The 17,739-nt window shown below is 34.7% G+C and overlaps 1 protein-coding gene and 2 non-coding genes across 3 annotated transcripts; 1 reads left to right on the top strand and 2 right to left on the bottom strand.

The window, feature by feature from the left end:
• Positions 1 to 2,418: 2,418 nt before the first annotated feature.
• Positions 2,419 to 8,936, bottom strand: LOC108912315 (tyrosine--tRNA ligase, cytoplasmic). The gene is made up of 2 exons (XM_018717524.2): positions 8,795 to 8,936; positions 2,419 to 2,952 (listed from the first exon to the last, which is right to left on the bottom strand). The coding sequence occupies exon 2, from the start codon at positions 2,944 to 2,946 to the stop codon at positions 2,419 to 2,421; it is 528 nt and encodes a 175-aa protein (XP_018573040.1). The 5' UTR covers positions 2,947 to 2,952; positions 8,795 to 8,936.
• Positions 8,937 to 16,069: 7,133 nt separating this feature from the next.
• On the top strand, positions 16,070 to 16,141 carry Trnap-ugg. The gene has a single exon. It is a non-coding gene; the product is annotated as a tRNA-Pro (tRNA).
• Positions 16,142 to 16,160: 19 nt separating this feature from the next.
• On the bottom strand, positions 16,161 to 16,242 carry Trnal-uaa. Its single transcript has one exon. It is a non-coding gene; the product is annotated as a tRNA-Leu (tRNA).
• Between the last annotated feature and the right edge of the window lie 1,497 nt (positions 16,243 to 17,739).

The raw sequence follows: 17,739 nt of genomic DNA, 5'->3' as shown, positions 1-17,739 counted from the left end.
GGTGTGGGATTGTTTACAAATTCTGACTGAACTGGCCACCAATAATACAGTTAGACTGTAAGGCATTTGCGGGAACGAGAAAGCGGATGAACTTGCTAGGAAGGGATCCGAGACAGAGTTCATTGGCCCGGAGCCCTTCTGTGGCATATCTGCCAGTGTGGTCAGGCGGGCTCTGGGCAAATGGACTGAGACAGAACACAGGAAATACTGAACTTCAAGGCCAGGACATAGCCATTCTAAGGAGCTCATGGAGTATCCTTCGAAGGAAAGAGCCAACGAGTTACTGAGCTGGAATAAAATCCGGCTTAGAAGAGTAACAGGACTCATAACGGGACACTGCCACTTTAGGAAACATCTACATAAGCTAAAGCTTGTAGACAGTCCGGTCTGTCGAGAATGTGAATCGGCGGATGAAACTTCTCTGTATATCCTGGGCGAGTGCCTGGGATTTGCACGTAGTATAATGGAGCTCCTGGGGAGACCTTATTTGGAACCCAAGGAACAGAGAAGTATCAGCAAGGAAGCTTTTGGACTTTGTCAAAAGGACAAAACTACTTGCTGAATAGGACTAGTAGTGGGATGCACAATAGGCCTAATTAGGCCGCGGTCCTATGGGACTTATTAGGACCAACCGCTAGGAAGAAGAAGCCACGTGTATCCTTTTGATATAGTATGTATTATTTGAAATTGTATTCCTTACAGAAACAATCTGTAAACTGTTTTTGTAAAAAAGAAAGTTTTAGGTATTCTGTTTACTGAACTGTACATTAAGCTCTTTTACAGTTAAAAAAATTTGAACTCTAAAACGATTAATTCTTTGAACAAAATTAAAGGCAACCAATAAAGACTACAATTTCATGATGAAATGATGTCAAATCCATATTATATAATTTGTATTTATCTGTTTCACTTATTGAATATTGTGGCCATTACAACTAAATACTGAAAACACTCGAGCATTTATTTACAGCAGTAAATATTAGAATGTTTACTTATAAACAGATGTCAAAATTTTAGCTTGTTTTCTAATGGCGATCGAATTAAATAAATCATAAATTTGACTTTTCTTATTCCTTCAACATTGTTGAACTCGAAATTTCATGTTTCATCTAATGATGCAAATATAAGGATTTAGGAGGCCTGGAAGATGTTTTAACTTTCCAACAGATAGAGCATATTGCCTTATGTGCATATACTGATTTTAATTATTCTACTGTCAGTAATAAAGATATGGAAGAAATAAAAAAAGTTTCAGTTTTTTATTTCAGGTACTTATCTTCAATTTCCTTTCGTAATGCATTAAAGTATGCAAGTTTTTTTGTAATTTAACCAACCTTGTCAATCCTCAAGTTCAGGAGTTACTAATGATGTACAATCTTAAAAGTGACCACACACCTGTACACATGTGATAATATAAAATATCACTTTTGAGAAATTTCCAAATTACAATAATAATTGTACAATAACCTATAGTCTTTAAAATATCAACTGAAGAACTAAGTCGTTGACGGTATGTACCAGGTTCGGTCGCTGACGCAGCAGCTCGGCATTGAAATATTTGAAAAACTTGTTCCCATATTTATTTTACCGTACCCTTATACAGGTCTGGTCGAATACACATGGAGGTGGTAGAAATGTATACACCCAGTTGAAGAATGCGAACGCGGGCAAACGAAATCCTACACAGCTGTATTGGGCTACTGGGCAATAAATCTCAGCTTTTGACAAGTGGTTGACAAATTGCCCAGCAGTGTAGTGTAGTGCAGCAATACAGAATTTGGTGTGATTTAGCTAATTTTAATTTTTATAGGCACCTTCTATTAATCATTTATATTACAATTGCGAAAGGGAGAAATAATATTATTACAACATGGCATTTTGGAGACCTTTTGAGACGGAACAAACGAAATTTACCGTCAATATAATAAAATTGTTTGAGGACATAAATAATTAAAATATGTTGTTGCTCAAATGAACATATAATAGAAGTTTTCTACACATTATATACAAATTATTATAATTTTTTACCTTTAGCAGAAAACTTTTTTAGGGACGCCTATGAAACTCATTAAATTTGATTGCTCGGTTTTTTATACATGTTCAACTGACTTCGGAAAGACTATACCAGGGGATGTCCACTATGAGACAAATTTTAAAAAAATTTAAAAATCTCCTAAGAAAGTATTACTTATGATTTACTTATGTGTGATTAAATCTTATATGATAGTTCTCCGAATGTATATTTTAAAGAATACCTTCAATTTTGGTATAGTTATGTTATTATAAATATAAAATTTAAAATTTATCTCTAACGTACTTTGAGCCATATTGTTGCTATTTGATAGCTAGGAAAACCCCAGAGTATTGCAAGTAAAAATTTATCAGAGATGTAGAAATTTACTCACCTACTTAAAACGTTTAATTGTACTGCAACATACCTGGATATAATAGTCCACTAATTAAAGGGTGGTCCACTTGTTTAACAACTTCAGCACCTGCCTTTTTTGCATCATGCTCAGTAATAACTGAACTAAGTCGGTACACATCGAGTGTATATTCTTTTGACAATTGATAATCGGTGCCTTTTACAAATTTTAATTTTTCCAATGGAACTCCTATTGATTCCAACATGGCTTTAATAATATGCTGATAATACTGAACCCTAAGATCTAGTAAATTCCATGGAGCCTTCATATTATCTAAATATGCATGTAAGTCTGCAAAAAGTATGGTAACCTCAGCATCAGCTTTTAAGAAGTCAGCTATTTTGGTCATTGGTACAAAGTAAGCAATATGTGGTTTGCCTGTTGTTGCAGTGCCCCAATAAATTTTCAAATCACGTGCTTTTAATATCATTTTAATCTTATCTTCTCCTAATACTTCTTGAAGATTTCTTACTACATAATTATATTTCTCTTCATATGAAAGTTTTGCTTCATTTGCCATAGTGCTCTAAAATAAGGACAAAATTATAATTTTATAAAAATCTTAATAAAAATAATACAAAAATTGTGTTTGTGTCTAATTAATACAGGGTGTCTCATAATTAGCTGCCAACCCTGAAAAGACCGATTCTATGATCAAAACTAAGTAAAAAGTTCATATGAACATGCGTCCGGAAATGCTTCCTAAGGGCACAGGAACCCATTGAAGAGGGAGGAATGGAAATCATTTTTTTGCAATATCTCTCAATCGCGTTGTGATAAATGAATGAAATTTGGTATACACAGCTAAATTTTGATGAGCAATTTGATGGACTAATCCATTTATTTCCACAAGGTCCATTGGGGTGGGTACGGGGGGCCCTTGGTACTTTGCGTGTGTAACTTTTTCAACTTTGACTTTTTAACAAATTGGACAGCAAATTCCGTTTTCCCGAACTGTTTTACGTTAAAAAGGTACTCTTGTTTCAAATCGTTATCTTTAACGGTTTCTGAGAAAATCGCTCTTGAATTAATCCCACTTTGGTCAATTTCATAGTAATTTATCGGAATCGATTCAGGGATGGCAGCTAATTATGAGACACCCTGTATAACTTGAAATCATATGAGCAAATCTAGGAAATAAAAGTTTCTTTCAATTTCAAATAAAATATAAGTTTATTCAACTTATGATTAAGGAGGGGATTTTGTACAAAAAATATTGCCCAGCGTGAGTCAACAAAATGGGACCCCGGACAGTCTTATAATTTCCATTCCTTTATAATAAAAGCAGAAATATGATTTTTAAAATTCCTTCAAAAATGACTTTAAAAAACGTATAACAGGTATAGTCAACAGTCTAATGTTTATATTTTCACGTTAACAATCCGATATGTAAATTAACTCCTATTTGCAGTGTCTACTAAATTTTTATTTTCGGATTCAAGTAGTTTTCAAGGTGTTCAAGGGTTGATTTTAATTCATTTTCAAGGAGGTAAATTTTTCTAGGGTAAACACTTTTCTATTTGTAAAAGCTAATCGACGTTAATTTACTCGAAATTTTTCATTTTCTTTACTCAAAATATAGTTATTAACTTGAAGATGAAGGTGCGCTCCGCGTTCACGACAGATAAAAAAGTTAACCATCTATCTGACCATCTCTCTGATTCTCTTTAAAAATTTAAACTCGAACGCATACGAGCAATTATTAAGTATCGCATTAAGATAGAATAAGACTGTAAAACTTTATAATTCTAAAGATAAAATATATGACTGAAAAATTGACAATTTAAACGTGATGATATGGGATATTGAAGTAAAATTGATCATCATAATTTTTACACATACAACATACATTGAAATTATATTATATTGAAGAAATTTAATTATATTTATTAAACAAAAATAACAATACAATATCTGAAATAAAAATTTTATTACAATAATCGTTACAAAATTATATTGAATTGGTTTTGAGAACTATAAAAATGAAACAAAATTAAAATATTTTAAGTCATTTCTAAAATAAGAATCATTTCTTTAATTGTTTATCTAACTCTTAAATTTTTTGGTCATATTGTACTATATTTTTCTGATTTTCACTTATTATCATTTCTAATTCTTTTTTTCTCAAATTTAAATCTGCTGCTTCTTCAATCAATTTTCTTTTTCTTTTTTTTCTGCACTTTCATCTTCTCTTTTGTCTTGTAAAGCTTGTTTTCGATTTGCAGAAGAGGATTTAAAAGCAGCAATCATTGGTTTAGTTATTTTAATATTTGTTACATCGCCGGTATTATTAACAATAATAAAATCATGTACAGATATTTGATATATATGACTTTGTTCTTGTTGATTCTCAACCAGGAATTCTTTGTTGAAAGAAAAACTGCGTTTTACAGCAGCATTTCCATAAAAAAATACTATGTTCGTTTTAAAAATTGGACAAAATTTCAGATATATTTTTCTCAGCACACAGTTTCATAAAAAAATCATCTAGCTGATGTTTTTTCTCATCAAACTTTAATAATTCTTTCATTTTCTACAAAGGTAATCCTTTTCAATTTCTTCAGTAATAAGTTCACCAAAGTGGTTATGCTCGACTAAAACTTCTAAAGCCAGTTGAATCCGAATTTTAGCAATTTTCGGATTCAACATAACAGAAGGAGAAAAAATAATTTAATTCATTAAAAATTGTAATTAAATAAAATGATTGCGAAACAATTTTTCAAGGATCATTAGTTCGATTCGAAGAGATTTCAAGTATTTCAAGTAGATTAAATCCATTCAAGGAGTTTTCAAGGTTTTCAAGGGATTCACGGAGCAGTAGACACTGTACTTTCGGTAAAAATGATATAACTTAAATTATTTTTTTAATTTGGCGGGTCGTATTAATTCAAAAAACACTGCATAACTGACTAAAATATATAAAAACTTTTTACTAATTGCATTTGGAGAATAATATGTATAGGCATAAAATATTATATAAAATACTATTGTATCCATCAGGGAAATATTAAAATTTTAAGTTATAAGAAATGTAATGGAATTTCCCTAGCAGGTGAGACCTAAATAATAAATACTGGTAACTAATATACATATAATATCATAAGGGTGCATTTCCAGAAGCAGTAAAGACGGAGACGGACAGTATAGGTACCCTTTCTTTAGTAAGATCTGAAGTTTTTGCTGAACATTTTTTCGGTCCTTTATGATTTGAGGTAGTTTCATAGCGCATAATCACGTTACAGATGTTTCCCATTTGTGATTTAGTACTGTTGGAATACGCAGCATCTTTTCTTGTGTGGCTTTAGCCTGGATTTTACGAATTTTTACTGAACTTGTTATAGTGTAGTATAGTGCTGGCGAATTAGTTCGTGTCATAGAGACAATACATTTTGTTAGAGAGGTGTTATTTTTAGGATAGGTATGTAGGTATTTTTTTTCTAAATTGGATGGATGGATCGTTATATACCTTGAAATCAGTAAAATCCAAATGGCTGGTCGTCAAATTTCTAAGTTAGTTATAAATTTTAAACCAACTGCCGGCTCCTAATAATGGGGCCATTTGGTAAATTTTCAAAAACGCTCTTTATTCTGTATATACAAAGTATTGCTCATAATTAGGCGATCCTAAAAATTTCAACTCAATCCATTGAGTGGTTTTCACAATATATGATTTTTAAATATGCGAATATTTATCTTAGCCGTGGCAATGCAATGACGTCACCGCATGGGACGGTCAGCCGGCGTAGCAGTGCGAGCGTACGCTACTTCCAGATGAGTTTCTGCATCTGCAGAATATTTTAGCGTTTGTGCATATTAAATTTAAAAAATGGAAGCAAATTTCATAAAAGCAAATTCTTTTGTTTGGTTAGGTATGATTTTTTTTAATAAAAACCACGACTTTATCAGGGCTGAGATGAGAAAAGTGGTACGCTTCAATAATGTGTAAAGCATCTATAAAGTACGTTTGTAGCTAAAGTTTTGATGTTTTTGTACAATAAGAATAGTAAAGAATAAGGATTTTGCGTTTAATTGGACGAAATCGTTTCTGCCACAGGTTTCAAAGATTTACCTAATCAAATGCAAAATTCTCATTACTATTTTTATTCCCATGGAAACTACATAAAATCTACCTATTCGTAATTAATAATGTAATATTTATTATATAAGTACTTAGTACCTATCCTATAGGTATTTGTATAATATTCACAAAAAGATCAACAATGGAAACACACAAGTGTAGTGTTTCGAGAGGATACAAACGTATTTATTACATGCCTAAATTACGCAGGGTAGTTTTATTGCTTTCGAAATAAGTTATATTCAAATAAAACATTAAAAAAAAAACAAACCAAATTAGAGACTATATTAAACAAAACAAATCAAAGTAGAGACTAATAGACTATTGATTTTAGATCCGCACGACAGAATTATGGAGACATTATTATTATTTTCTTAGGTATCTTCACACTAGTGCTCTCCCACTGGGGAATAATACAATATTTGTAATTATTTTCTGTTCTGTGTCTTCCATATTGCTAACAAAATTCGGTATCTTAATGTACCTACTCAATCTAAACTTAACAGGCAACCAAAACCTGATTACCCGACTGACTGACATTGACAACACGCAAGCATGCGGTATCGTTTTCCCACCGGTTCAGCGGATACTCAGTGCGCGAGTTTGATTTTTTTTTGGATGACTTGTAGGCGATATAAAATTCTAGTTTATTGCAGAGAACCTTAAAATTACAATATATTTCCGTTAAGCAAATAAAAAAAATTGCTGAATTAACCCATTGTATTTGTTAAATTCCAAATAAAAAAGTATGCCCTACAAGTTTCCGAATAAATGAGAAGATGAGAATAATGACCAACCTACATTGTAAAACTTAAAAATATTTTTTGTTTTGTTTTTACTTCAATAGTTACCTATTAAAAATTTTTGGATATAATGACAAAACTAGTGTAATATTTTATGTTTATACGGCATGTCAAAAAATGTTTTTAGGCATCTGTCACTGAAAACTATTGTTTTCCACTAAAATGGTCCAAGTTTTACCGACGAACGTGTTCAACTTTAGCATTTTGAAATGCTACTTTTCTTATTTATTAGTTAATTAGGATTAATGTATGTATAATTACTAACAACGCTACTTTTAATTTAGTATTTCTTCTTCATATAGGTATATTCTATGTTTTATTCTCTTCTGTTTTATCAACATCGAGTTTTCCTGGTTGCTGCTATTAATAATATTGTCTTAAGTATTCGATACGATAGACAACTAACACACCACTCCTAAAAATCATTGAAATTAGATCCACAAAAAGTATCCTCTAGGTCTCCTGAGAAAATAACATCTAGCTGGTAGAGACGGACGGGTTCTGGTGAAGTGAAGTGGATCGTAATTAATTTTACAGTTTTCCATTTTCATGGGATTTGAAAAACCACCTTTTCAGTGCTTATCTGTATACCGTCGATGTGTCTCTCACTAAAAGTTTTGCGAGACGCTTTTCTGACAATCTTTTTGTGCAGTTTAACCAGGATAAATTTCGTTTTGTTTTGCTCCAAGATTTACTTCACATCTGAAAGTAATTTTGGTTACCTCAATGTAAACCCTACTACAGAAGTTGAGCTGCAACTAAAAGGCATTTCTTAGTTCAAAGTACTTATGTAGGTAATTGTTCTATTTTAGGGATTTTAGGATAAGTTTGATAAGCTCCGATATTCCGTCCAGCTCCAGCTTTGGAGGACTATTCATTAGTGGCTCCCCGTTGCCCATAAGGGCGTTCTCATTACATTTTTTTTTGGCCTTGAAGCTACGTCCATCATCAGCTGCCACAGTTTTCCCGCAGCGATCTCCATATACACTGGTCAACAAAACCTAGGGCTGGATAGACGCTATACTGTTTTCAAGTCCCTTGTTGCCACCTAAGAAGCAACATCTTATTTAACTCCCCGGATAATCAGATAAGCCTAATATATTTATTAATGTTTTTTTTGTTTATATTTAACTATTTTACTACTATTTAAACCTACTAGACCATATCTTCAAAACGTATGTAACGCACGATCATAGTACTATGAATATGCGCTCTTAGCCCATGTTTAAATATTTTTATCAATTTTGTTACTGACCGTACAACCTGTCAAAATCGTTGTGTTAAAACCAACCAACATTTTGCAAATTCGGGAGTTGAAATAAATAGTTTTAAAATTTTATCTACTTCAATTTATTTATTTCATTCACTACCATTACTTTGTTTTTTTATAATATCTTTGTTTTACGATTTTGAATTTCGTAACTTGGTAAAATTTAGAGTACTCAACACATTTCGTGTAAAGTTATGTAACACCCAGTACAACCTACCTCAATGATACCAGAAAGTTATTATAATCCACCACCCTAATGCTCTCTGACGAAAAGCTGCCTTACGCTAGTGTCGGATCCCCGATGATAAATTTGTTTTGTCTAAAGCAGCAATGCACAGACTTATAAGGAACAGGGGCCACTCGGGAAAAATATAAGCCAAGGACGGGCCACTACAAACAATATTTATTAACACAATTTTTTTTATTTTTAAATAGTATGAAATACAATGATAAAAATAAAATAACCTTCAAAAATGTTTGTTGTAATAATTATGTAATCATTACAATGTAATATTTCATGTTTTATTATTTTGATGCATGACATTGCATTGAACTAACAAGTTTTTTTATATTTGGCTCCACATTACTTGTAGCCACACGTATAATTGCTTCCAAATTTTCATTTGCCAGACGGTTTCGGTTTTTCGTTTTGTTAAGTTTCATCACTGAAAACGTTTGTTCACAAATATACGTCGATCCAAATAAGCTTGCGCATTTCAATGCATTTATTCGCAACTCTTTATAAGCGTTTTTATCAACGCAACGGTAGAAGTTGAGTAAATTACCTTCATTAAATTTGTTTCTTAAATTATCATCATTTTGCATGTCTATTAATTCCAGCTGCATTAATTCCGGCGCATTTTCGGGTGAAATGTTGAAAGGATTGCTGAAAATGTCCAATAGCGGTTTAACTTTTTTGAAGTCTACAAAACGATTTTCAAAAGCTTGTATCAAAATATCAATTTTTTCAACATGAGCGAAATTGACGTCAGTTTTATTGAACTTCTCCATAATTTTTTTGTAGTTCGGAAAATGGCCGTAATTGGCTGAATTGATTTGTGTCCTGAAAAGACTCAATTTGCATTGAAAGGACGAAACATGAGAGTATAGCTGCGAAATCAATTGATCTTTGCCTTGGAGTCGCGTATTTAAGACATTCAAGTGATTTGTGATGTCTACAAGAAACGCTAAGTCACACAGCCAATCAGGGTTGTCGAGTTCGGGGACGTCGTTTTTCTTTTCCGCCAGAAATAGTTGGATTTCTTCAATCAAGTTAAGAAATCGCTGTAGTGTCAACCCACGACTTAGCCACCTTACTTCAGTGTAAAACAGGAGATCACCATATTCGCTTTCAATATCCTCGAGAAATTGTTTGAATTGTCGGTGATTGAGACCTCGTGATTTTATAAAGTTTACGGTAGGTACTACAACTTTCATAACATTTTCAAATCCCAATAATTTTGAACAGAGGGCCTCTTGATGTATAATACAATGAAACTGCATTAATTCCTTGGTATTTATGTTTTTAGTTTGTAAATATGTTTTTAACAGAGTTACTATCCCAGATGTACTTCCAACCATTGAAGGTGCTCCGTCAGTTGTAATTCCAGATATTTTCGTTAAATCCAAATCCATTATAGAACATTTTTCTAGAAGAGCTTTGAGCATGTCACTTCCCCTGGTTTGACTTGTCAAAGAACTCATACCAATCAGTTCTTCACTCACTTCAAAATTTTGCGTTACACCTCGTAAAAATATTAATAGTTGAGCAGTTGAACTTATATCTGTAGATTCGTCGAGCGCTATAGAAAAATACTCAAAACTTCTCGATTTCGTAGCTAATTGCTCTTCTATATTATCTGCTAATGCGGTAATTCTTCTTTGAACAGTCATCCGATTTAACTGAATTTTTTCAAACTTCTTTACATTTTCCGGACAAATTTTTTTTGCGGCGATATCCAAACATTGCTTAACAAACTCACCATCTTTAAAAGGCCGACAAGTTTTCGCTATTATTCGAGATATTTCAAAGCTAACTTCAGTGGCTGTTTCAGCATCTTGAATTGGTTTTGTAAACATAGATTGCTGGCCTATTAGTTCCCGTTGTAAAGTGGAAATTCTTTGCGTTCGATTTTCGCCAGTTAATTTGGTAAAAGTTGGATGCTGGGTTTCATAGTGCCTTTTCACATTATATTCCTTCGGAATAGAAACACTACTCTTGCATATTAAACAGACAATTTTGTTATGCGATGAAATAAAAAAGTATTTTTCGGTCCAAATATCATGAAACTGTCGATTTTCATCTTCAACCTTACGACTACGTTTCTTACTGGGGCCTGGTTTATCCATATCAAAATTAATATTATATGTTACAGTCGGTAAAAGCCAAGTTCGAACGACGAAATATTTACTCGTCACAGATTACAGTTCTCAAACAGTATAACGTTCGCTTATCCGTAGTCAAAACTTAACTGCCCCGGTAGCCGGCGATGCGTCGTATTTATACGAGTTACCAAACATCGAGAACCATCCACTTTGTTCGGGGATCGACGTGTTTCGCGAATCTGTAATCTAGTTGATGCGACACACTTCTAGTCTCGTAATAATATGCTTGGACCGGAGCGCGGCTAGTAGAATATTTTTAAAATTCGTTGCCGGGCCGCATAAACATCGACAGCGGGTCGCATGCGGCCCGCGGGCCGCGGTATGTGCATCCCTGGTCTAAAGGAACCCTGTAGAACTAATAGTGAAAAGTAGTGTAGTAAGTGAGAAGTGAAAATAAAATTATTCTTTCATCAACGATTTTCGAGAAGTTAACCATTTTCACGATAATGGTTGATGAATAAATATTATACAGGGTGGGCCATTTAAGAGGCTCACTTAGGTATTCGCCTATTATAAGAGATATAAATGTTGTTAAATTAGAAAAAAGTTGTGTAATTAAAAGGCCAAAAATATTTATTTATTTATTTATTTAGAAGTTACAATATCCAACGGGACAAAGTCCCATTTATAGGATAAGGTAAAACAGAAAACCCTAACTAAATTTTAAAGAAAAAGACAAACTAACATACTACACACTTTGACAACTCGTTGTTTAATAGTTTGATTGTCAACAACGATTGTTCCTACTCATAGACCCTTTGGTAAAATTAAGTTACCGTGAAAATTGAAAAAAAAGTAAAAAATTGCAATTATCTCTAAAATTAGTAACCACAGCCCCTACAACGCCTACATCACGTTAAAGATAATTAATTTCTGCACAAGATAGGCCAAAAAATACAGGGTGTTCCATTTAAGTTAACAAAGTTATAACTCTTTGAAGTTATCAAAATGTACAGTCGAAAATTAAACACGGCATCATATTTTATAATTTATGGATATTGTAGAAGTTTGTTCCATACGTGTTCTACTCACATACCGAATCTCAAATTGATATCTAATTGCTGGAATAAAATACAGAGTACCTCGCACCTGTCAAATTTTTCATAAAAATGTCAATATCTCAAAAACTACAAATTTTAGGAACTAAGTTTGTTATACAAAGTAACCTTAGAATTTCAAGTAGAATTCAAAAAATGCAAAAATATATAGGGTGTTCCATTTAAAATGACGAAGATGGCATCGACTTCCGGTATAACCGGAAGTGCTATGACCTTGAAAATATTTTAGTTGTATTGCACCCACTGACTGATAAGTTGCCAAATTTTCAAATTTTTCAAATAAGTACTTTTCCAGATATCGATCGCGGCGATTCCCGGTGGGATACACTGTATATATCAATATAACGGAATGAAATCTAGAATTAAGTCTAGGAACATGATATAAAATCCTTGAGACTAACGAGTCTGCATTTAACGTGTTATTTATGATTTTAAAAAGGAATATAGGTGTACAAATGAGAGAGCTGAGCGGAGCATGTGCAATGTGCAGACCTTGATCCCAGACGTCCGGAGGTCGATGACCTTGACATGACCTTGACATAACCTTGGCCCTAGACGACCAGAGGCCGGTGACCTCGACATGACCTTGACCCTAGGCGACCAGAGGTCGACGACCTTGAGGTGACCTTGACCCCAGATGACCGTAGGTCGGTAACCTTGAGGTGACCTGACCCCAAACGACCGTGGGTCGCTGACCTTGACCCCAGACGGCCGTAGGTCGATGACCTTAACATGACTTTGAGGTGACCTTGATCCCAGACAACCAGAGCTCGATGACTTTGAAGTGACCTTGAGATGACCTTGACCCCCCCCCCGACGACCAGAGGTCGATGGCGTTGACATGACCTTGAGGTAAGCTTGACCCCAGATGACCAGAGGTCTATGACCTTGACACGACCTTGAGGTGACCTAGACCCCAGACGCCCGTAGGGCACTGATTATTAAAAATACATTACATCATACGTAAAAGTACTACCATATGGCTGCCAGATGTCATTTCTAAAAATAGAACATTACATTATTTCTAAAAATAGAACATTACATCATTTCTAAAAATAACACCATCTGGTTGCCAGATGTTTCCGGCGTACCAGGCGTCAGGGTATAAAACGAAGTAATATGCATCACCTCCTCAGTTTTATTTACAATGCAGTGCGAGTACTGCAATAAAGCTTTTTCAAATAAATACAATTTAACTCGACATGTTTGCGAGTATTGTCCGGTTTTACACCGACTGTATAAAGAAGGTTCATCAAATAAAAAATCAAAATTAGACATTATTTGTGAACATTGTGGAAAAAAATTTTCAACAATGTTTAACTTAAACAGACATATTCAGAATAACTGTAAATAAATAATAAAAATATTTATGGATGAAGTGAGGCCAAAAATAGAAAAAGCCTACAACGTTCAAGATTAATTTTGAGGTATTTGGGCTTTATGTAATACCTGAGAAAGAAATGAGTGATATCAAGTCCTTCAATACTAAGAATAAAGTAGTGACTCGATCAACTGATCTACAAAAAATGTTCGAGGAATTTATAGAAGAAATAACTTCTCAAGCATCTGAATTCCAGATGAAACTCAGGATGTACATTAAAACATATCATGTTCCTATATGTCAATATGAACAAGTTTATCCCAATGTCAGCGGCAACCTATATTAAATTACCGAGATGTGTTGAAAATAAAAAAGCAGTTTTAAATATACAAAATAAGGACAATGCGTGTTTCGCTTGGTCAATTAATGCGACCATTTCCTCCGCAAATAGTATCCTACACTAACAAGTTCATATCCGCATTACGATACTTTGCTTAATTTCACCGGTATAGTCTTCCCTGTAAAATTAAAAGACATCACCAAATTCGAAGAAATGAACAATATATCTGTGAATGTGTTTGGCTTGGAATCGGTATTTAAAGATGGAAAAACTGTTACAGAAGTAAGTTGGACCTCTACATTTTACCAAATTCCGCAAACCTACACATGTTAATTTATTGCTTGTTTCTGATGATTCAGGCAATAATCATTACTGCCTAATTAAAAATCTGTCAAAATTAGTTTCAAAACAGAAATCTCTGCATAATAGGGCGTTACACATTTGTGACGGATGTCTGCAATCGTTCAGAAAAATTGAAAATTTAAAAGCACACCAAGACAATGACTGCAATCATATTTGCGTCAAGATACCATCTACTGATCTAAAGATAAACAAGTATGGAGAATCAATTCCTGAAAATATTCTAAAATGTGTCAACTTTGAGAAACAGCTACCTGTTCCTTTCGTAATTTATGCCGATTTTGAGAGCTTCACTTCACCACAATGAGCCATGTAATGATAATTCGTTTACTGTAAAAGTATCAGAACACCAGCCATACTCATTCGCCTTTTACTTAAAGTGTATGTTTGATGATAAATATTCGAAATTTGAAATATACAGAGGAACTGTATATTTATGAAAAAATTAGATTAAACAGTTTATGACGTATACAACAATCACCTCAAGCTTGTCAAGGAAATGTCTCTGTCAGACCAAGATAAAACAGATTTTAAGAATGCCACCTGTCATATTTGCAACAAAATCTTTAAACCAGAAGACATAATAATACGACACCACTGCCAATCTAACGGGACGTTTTCGTGCTGCTGCACATCAAAAATGCAACTTATAAAGTGGGTAAATTTATTGTTTTTTTTTCACAACCTTTCAAACTATGATAGTCATTTATTTATCAAGAAGTTATCACTGAAAAAGGAATATGTGTCCGTCATCGCCCAAACAAAGGAAAAATACATCTCGATTTACAAATCTATACTTGTGGTCTGCAGACCCTAAGAAGCCAGATACATATCTGAAATTAAAATTTGTGAACTCTTTTCGTTTTCTAGCTAAAGGACTGGATAAATTATGCGTAGATATTTGGGGCGGGTTCTGGACCAGGAAGTGACGTGGCAAGGTCGTCTGGGGTCAAGGCCACCCCAAGGTCATGTCAAGGTCACCTGAGGTCAAGGTCGCCTATGGTCAAGGTCACCTGGGGTCAAGGTCACCTGGGGTCAAGGTCACTTGGGGTCAAAGTCACATGGTCAGTGTCCATCGCTCCTTCAGCGGCTTCTTGTAGGCATTGTCGTTGTGCAAGAGATCCGTGGGTGTTGGCATGCAAGAAGTGTCATAGCGGCATGGAAGCGACGTCATACAAAAAGTATCATGGCGACATGGAAGTGACGTCACATGACCAGTTGGTGGTAAATTTAAAATTCAATCACGATAAGGGGAGGCCAATGACCTCCAAACAGCATTGCGTCATTCTTATTTGATATTACATCATTCGAGGCCAGTGACCTCCAAACAGCATTGTGTTATTCTTATCCGGTATTGCACCATTCTAGACCAGTCACGTCAAGGTAATCGACCTCTGATCGTCTGGGGTCAAGGTCACATCAAGGTCATCAACCTCAAGTCGTCTGGGGCCAAAGTCACGTCAATGACATTACCTCTGGTCGTCTGGGGACAAGGTCACGTCAAGGTCATATCAAGGTCATCGACCTCTGGTCGTCTGGGAACAAGGTCACATCAAGGTCGTGTCAAGGTCATCGACCTCTGGCCGTCTTGGAACTAGGTCGACTAGGTCGCGTCAAGGTCATGACCCCTGGTCGTCTGGGGGTAAGGCCATGGTAGTCACATCAAGGTCTTCAACCTCAGGTCGTCTGCGGTCAAGGTCATGTCAATGTCATGACCTCTGGTCGTCTGGGAACAAGGTCATGTCAAGGTCATCTGCTTCTGGTCGTCTGGGTCAAGGACATCTGAGGTCAAGGTCACCTGGGGTCAAGGTCACCTCAATTTAAGACCTGTTTTCAGGTGCAGACTTGTTTTCTACTGGTTCAGACCTGTTTTCTACAGGTCCAGACTTGTTTTCTACTGGTTCAGACCTGTTTTCTACAGGTTCAGACTTGCTTTCTAGTATAAACTGTAACCTGATATATTATTTCCTTTATAATTGTAGTGTTAACAAAAATTCAAAATTCAAATTCAATTCAAACATAGCATGAGCCTCTTTAGCTCAGTGGTAGAGCACTGGTCTTGGAAACCGGAGGTCGTGAGTTCAAATCTCACAGGAGGCAATTACATTTTTTTCAAAAATGTCAGGTGTGGGATTCGAACCCACGCTCCGTTTGGGAACCAAGGCTTAAACAAGGCGCCTTAACCACTCGGCCAACCTGACTCGATAGGTATATGAAAAAGAAACGAGATAAAAAATTTTTTATATCTATTTATTGGCATAAAGTAGGTGTAATACATGATGTATATGGGATAGCTATTTAACATCATATTCGAACTGTTGCTGAAAGTTCTTTATAACATAAAGTACAAAATTTTATATGCATTCCACAAATCCAGCAGACTTCCACATGGGCGCAAGGTAGAAAAATAACGTTTCGTTCTCGCTTTCGACATATTCGGCAAACCTTTTCAGGCGGTCCCCAGCATTCGTCCTCAGGAACGGAATTTGGCATTACTTCGATTGGCTTCCTACCAGACATTACGCTCTCTTTAAAAGCACCTATTGCTACACTTGACTATGATATACTGAAGAATAATTGGACATCTAATGATTAAATTTACAGAACAAAAGTTGTGTTTTTAATCCCTTTGTTTCCTGATAGCAACTTGAATATTATACAATGGAGGTGGTAGGGTTGTAATTCTTGAAGGAGCTGCGCTACTGAACCGTATGTTGTTGATACCAGTCAATCTGGAGGACTGTGGCAAAAATATGAAGTTTATGCTGTTTTCGCTACATTAACCATAATACTTTTGAATGATTTTTGCAAAACCCTTCAGTACTAATACAATTGTAGCGACTGTTATAAAGTAAATAAATCCAGAAATTATATTCAAATCTGTTTTCGTATTTTCAGACGCTACGATGAGCGCGTCTGCCTATACATCTTCATAATCGGAGCAGTTTAAAATAGGTAATGACCTCCAGGTATCAAAATCTCCAATCGACTTATTTTGAAACGATATTCTCAACTTGTAGAATTTAGAATGTTCCCGGAATTGACGCCCCGAAGACCCTCAGCTTACCACCATTAACTATATTACGTCTCATCTGAATTAACGTATTTGGGCATGTATCATTCTCGCTACCATTTTTGTAGCACACATACATTTCGTGTACGTTGTGTATATCATGTACGTACAACACATTTTGTAGTACTGCAGTTAAAATTATGAAATTGGAACGTAAAACGACCATTGTTGTTAAGCAACAGACCACCGGATATAAACCAATGACGTACATAATGATTTGTAAAGTCTTATAACTGGTTTTTCTTATACATGAAGGGTAGAGGGAGAGAGGAAATAAAACAAATAAGGACAAGTAAACATATATTAAGCATATTAAAATGTCTTGAATGTTCATCTTTTGAAACTGTTTAGCCATTTTACACTGGTTGTCGTAGTGTTTAGTTATTTCGGATAATAGTTGGCGAATTTTTTCAAGATGTTTATTTAATAATGGCTTGAGAATTTTAGAAGTCGTTTCAATTCTTCTCTTGAATCTATCTCTATCCGCAGCAAAAAATTCCCAGTATCTACGCCGAGCTGCAGTAGATGCAAAAGTCCACGTTTTCATTAGATGCACTTTATTTTTAGATTCGTTGAAAGTAACTGTTTTCTTCTTCATTGCGGCAATAGGTTGTATACCCAAAGG

This window comes from Anoplophora glabripennis, unplaced genomic scaffold (assembly GCF_000390285.2).
Source record: "Anoplophora glabripennis isolate ALB-LARVAE unplaced genomic scaffold, Agla_2.0 scaffold885, whole genome shotgun sequence".
Taxonomy (NCBI): domain Eukaryota; kingdom Metazoa; phylum Arthropoda; class Insecta; order Coleoptera; family Cerambycidae; genus Anoplophora; species Anoplophora glabripennis.
This window is presented reverse-complemented; position numbering and strand designations above follow the sequence as displayed.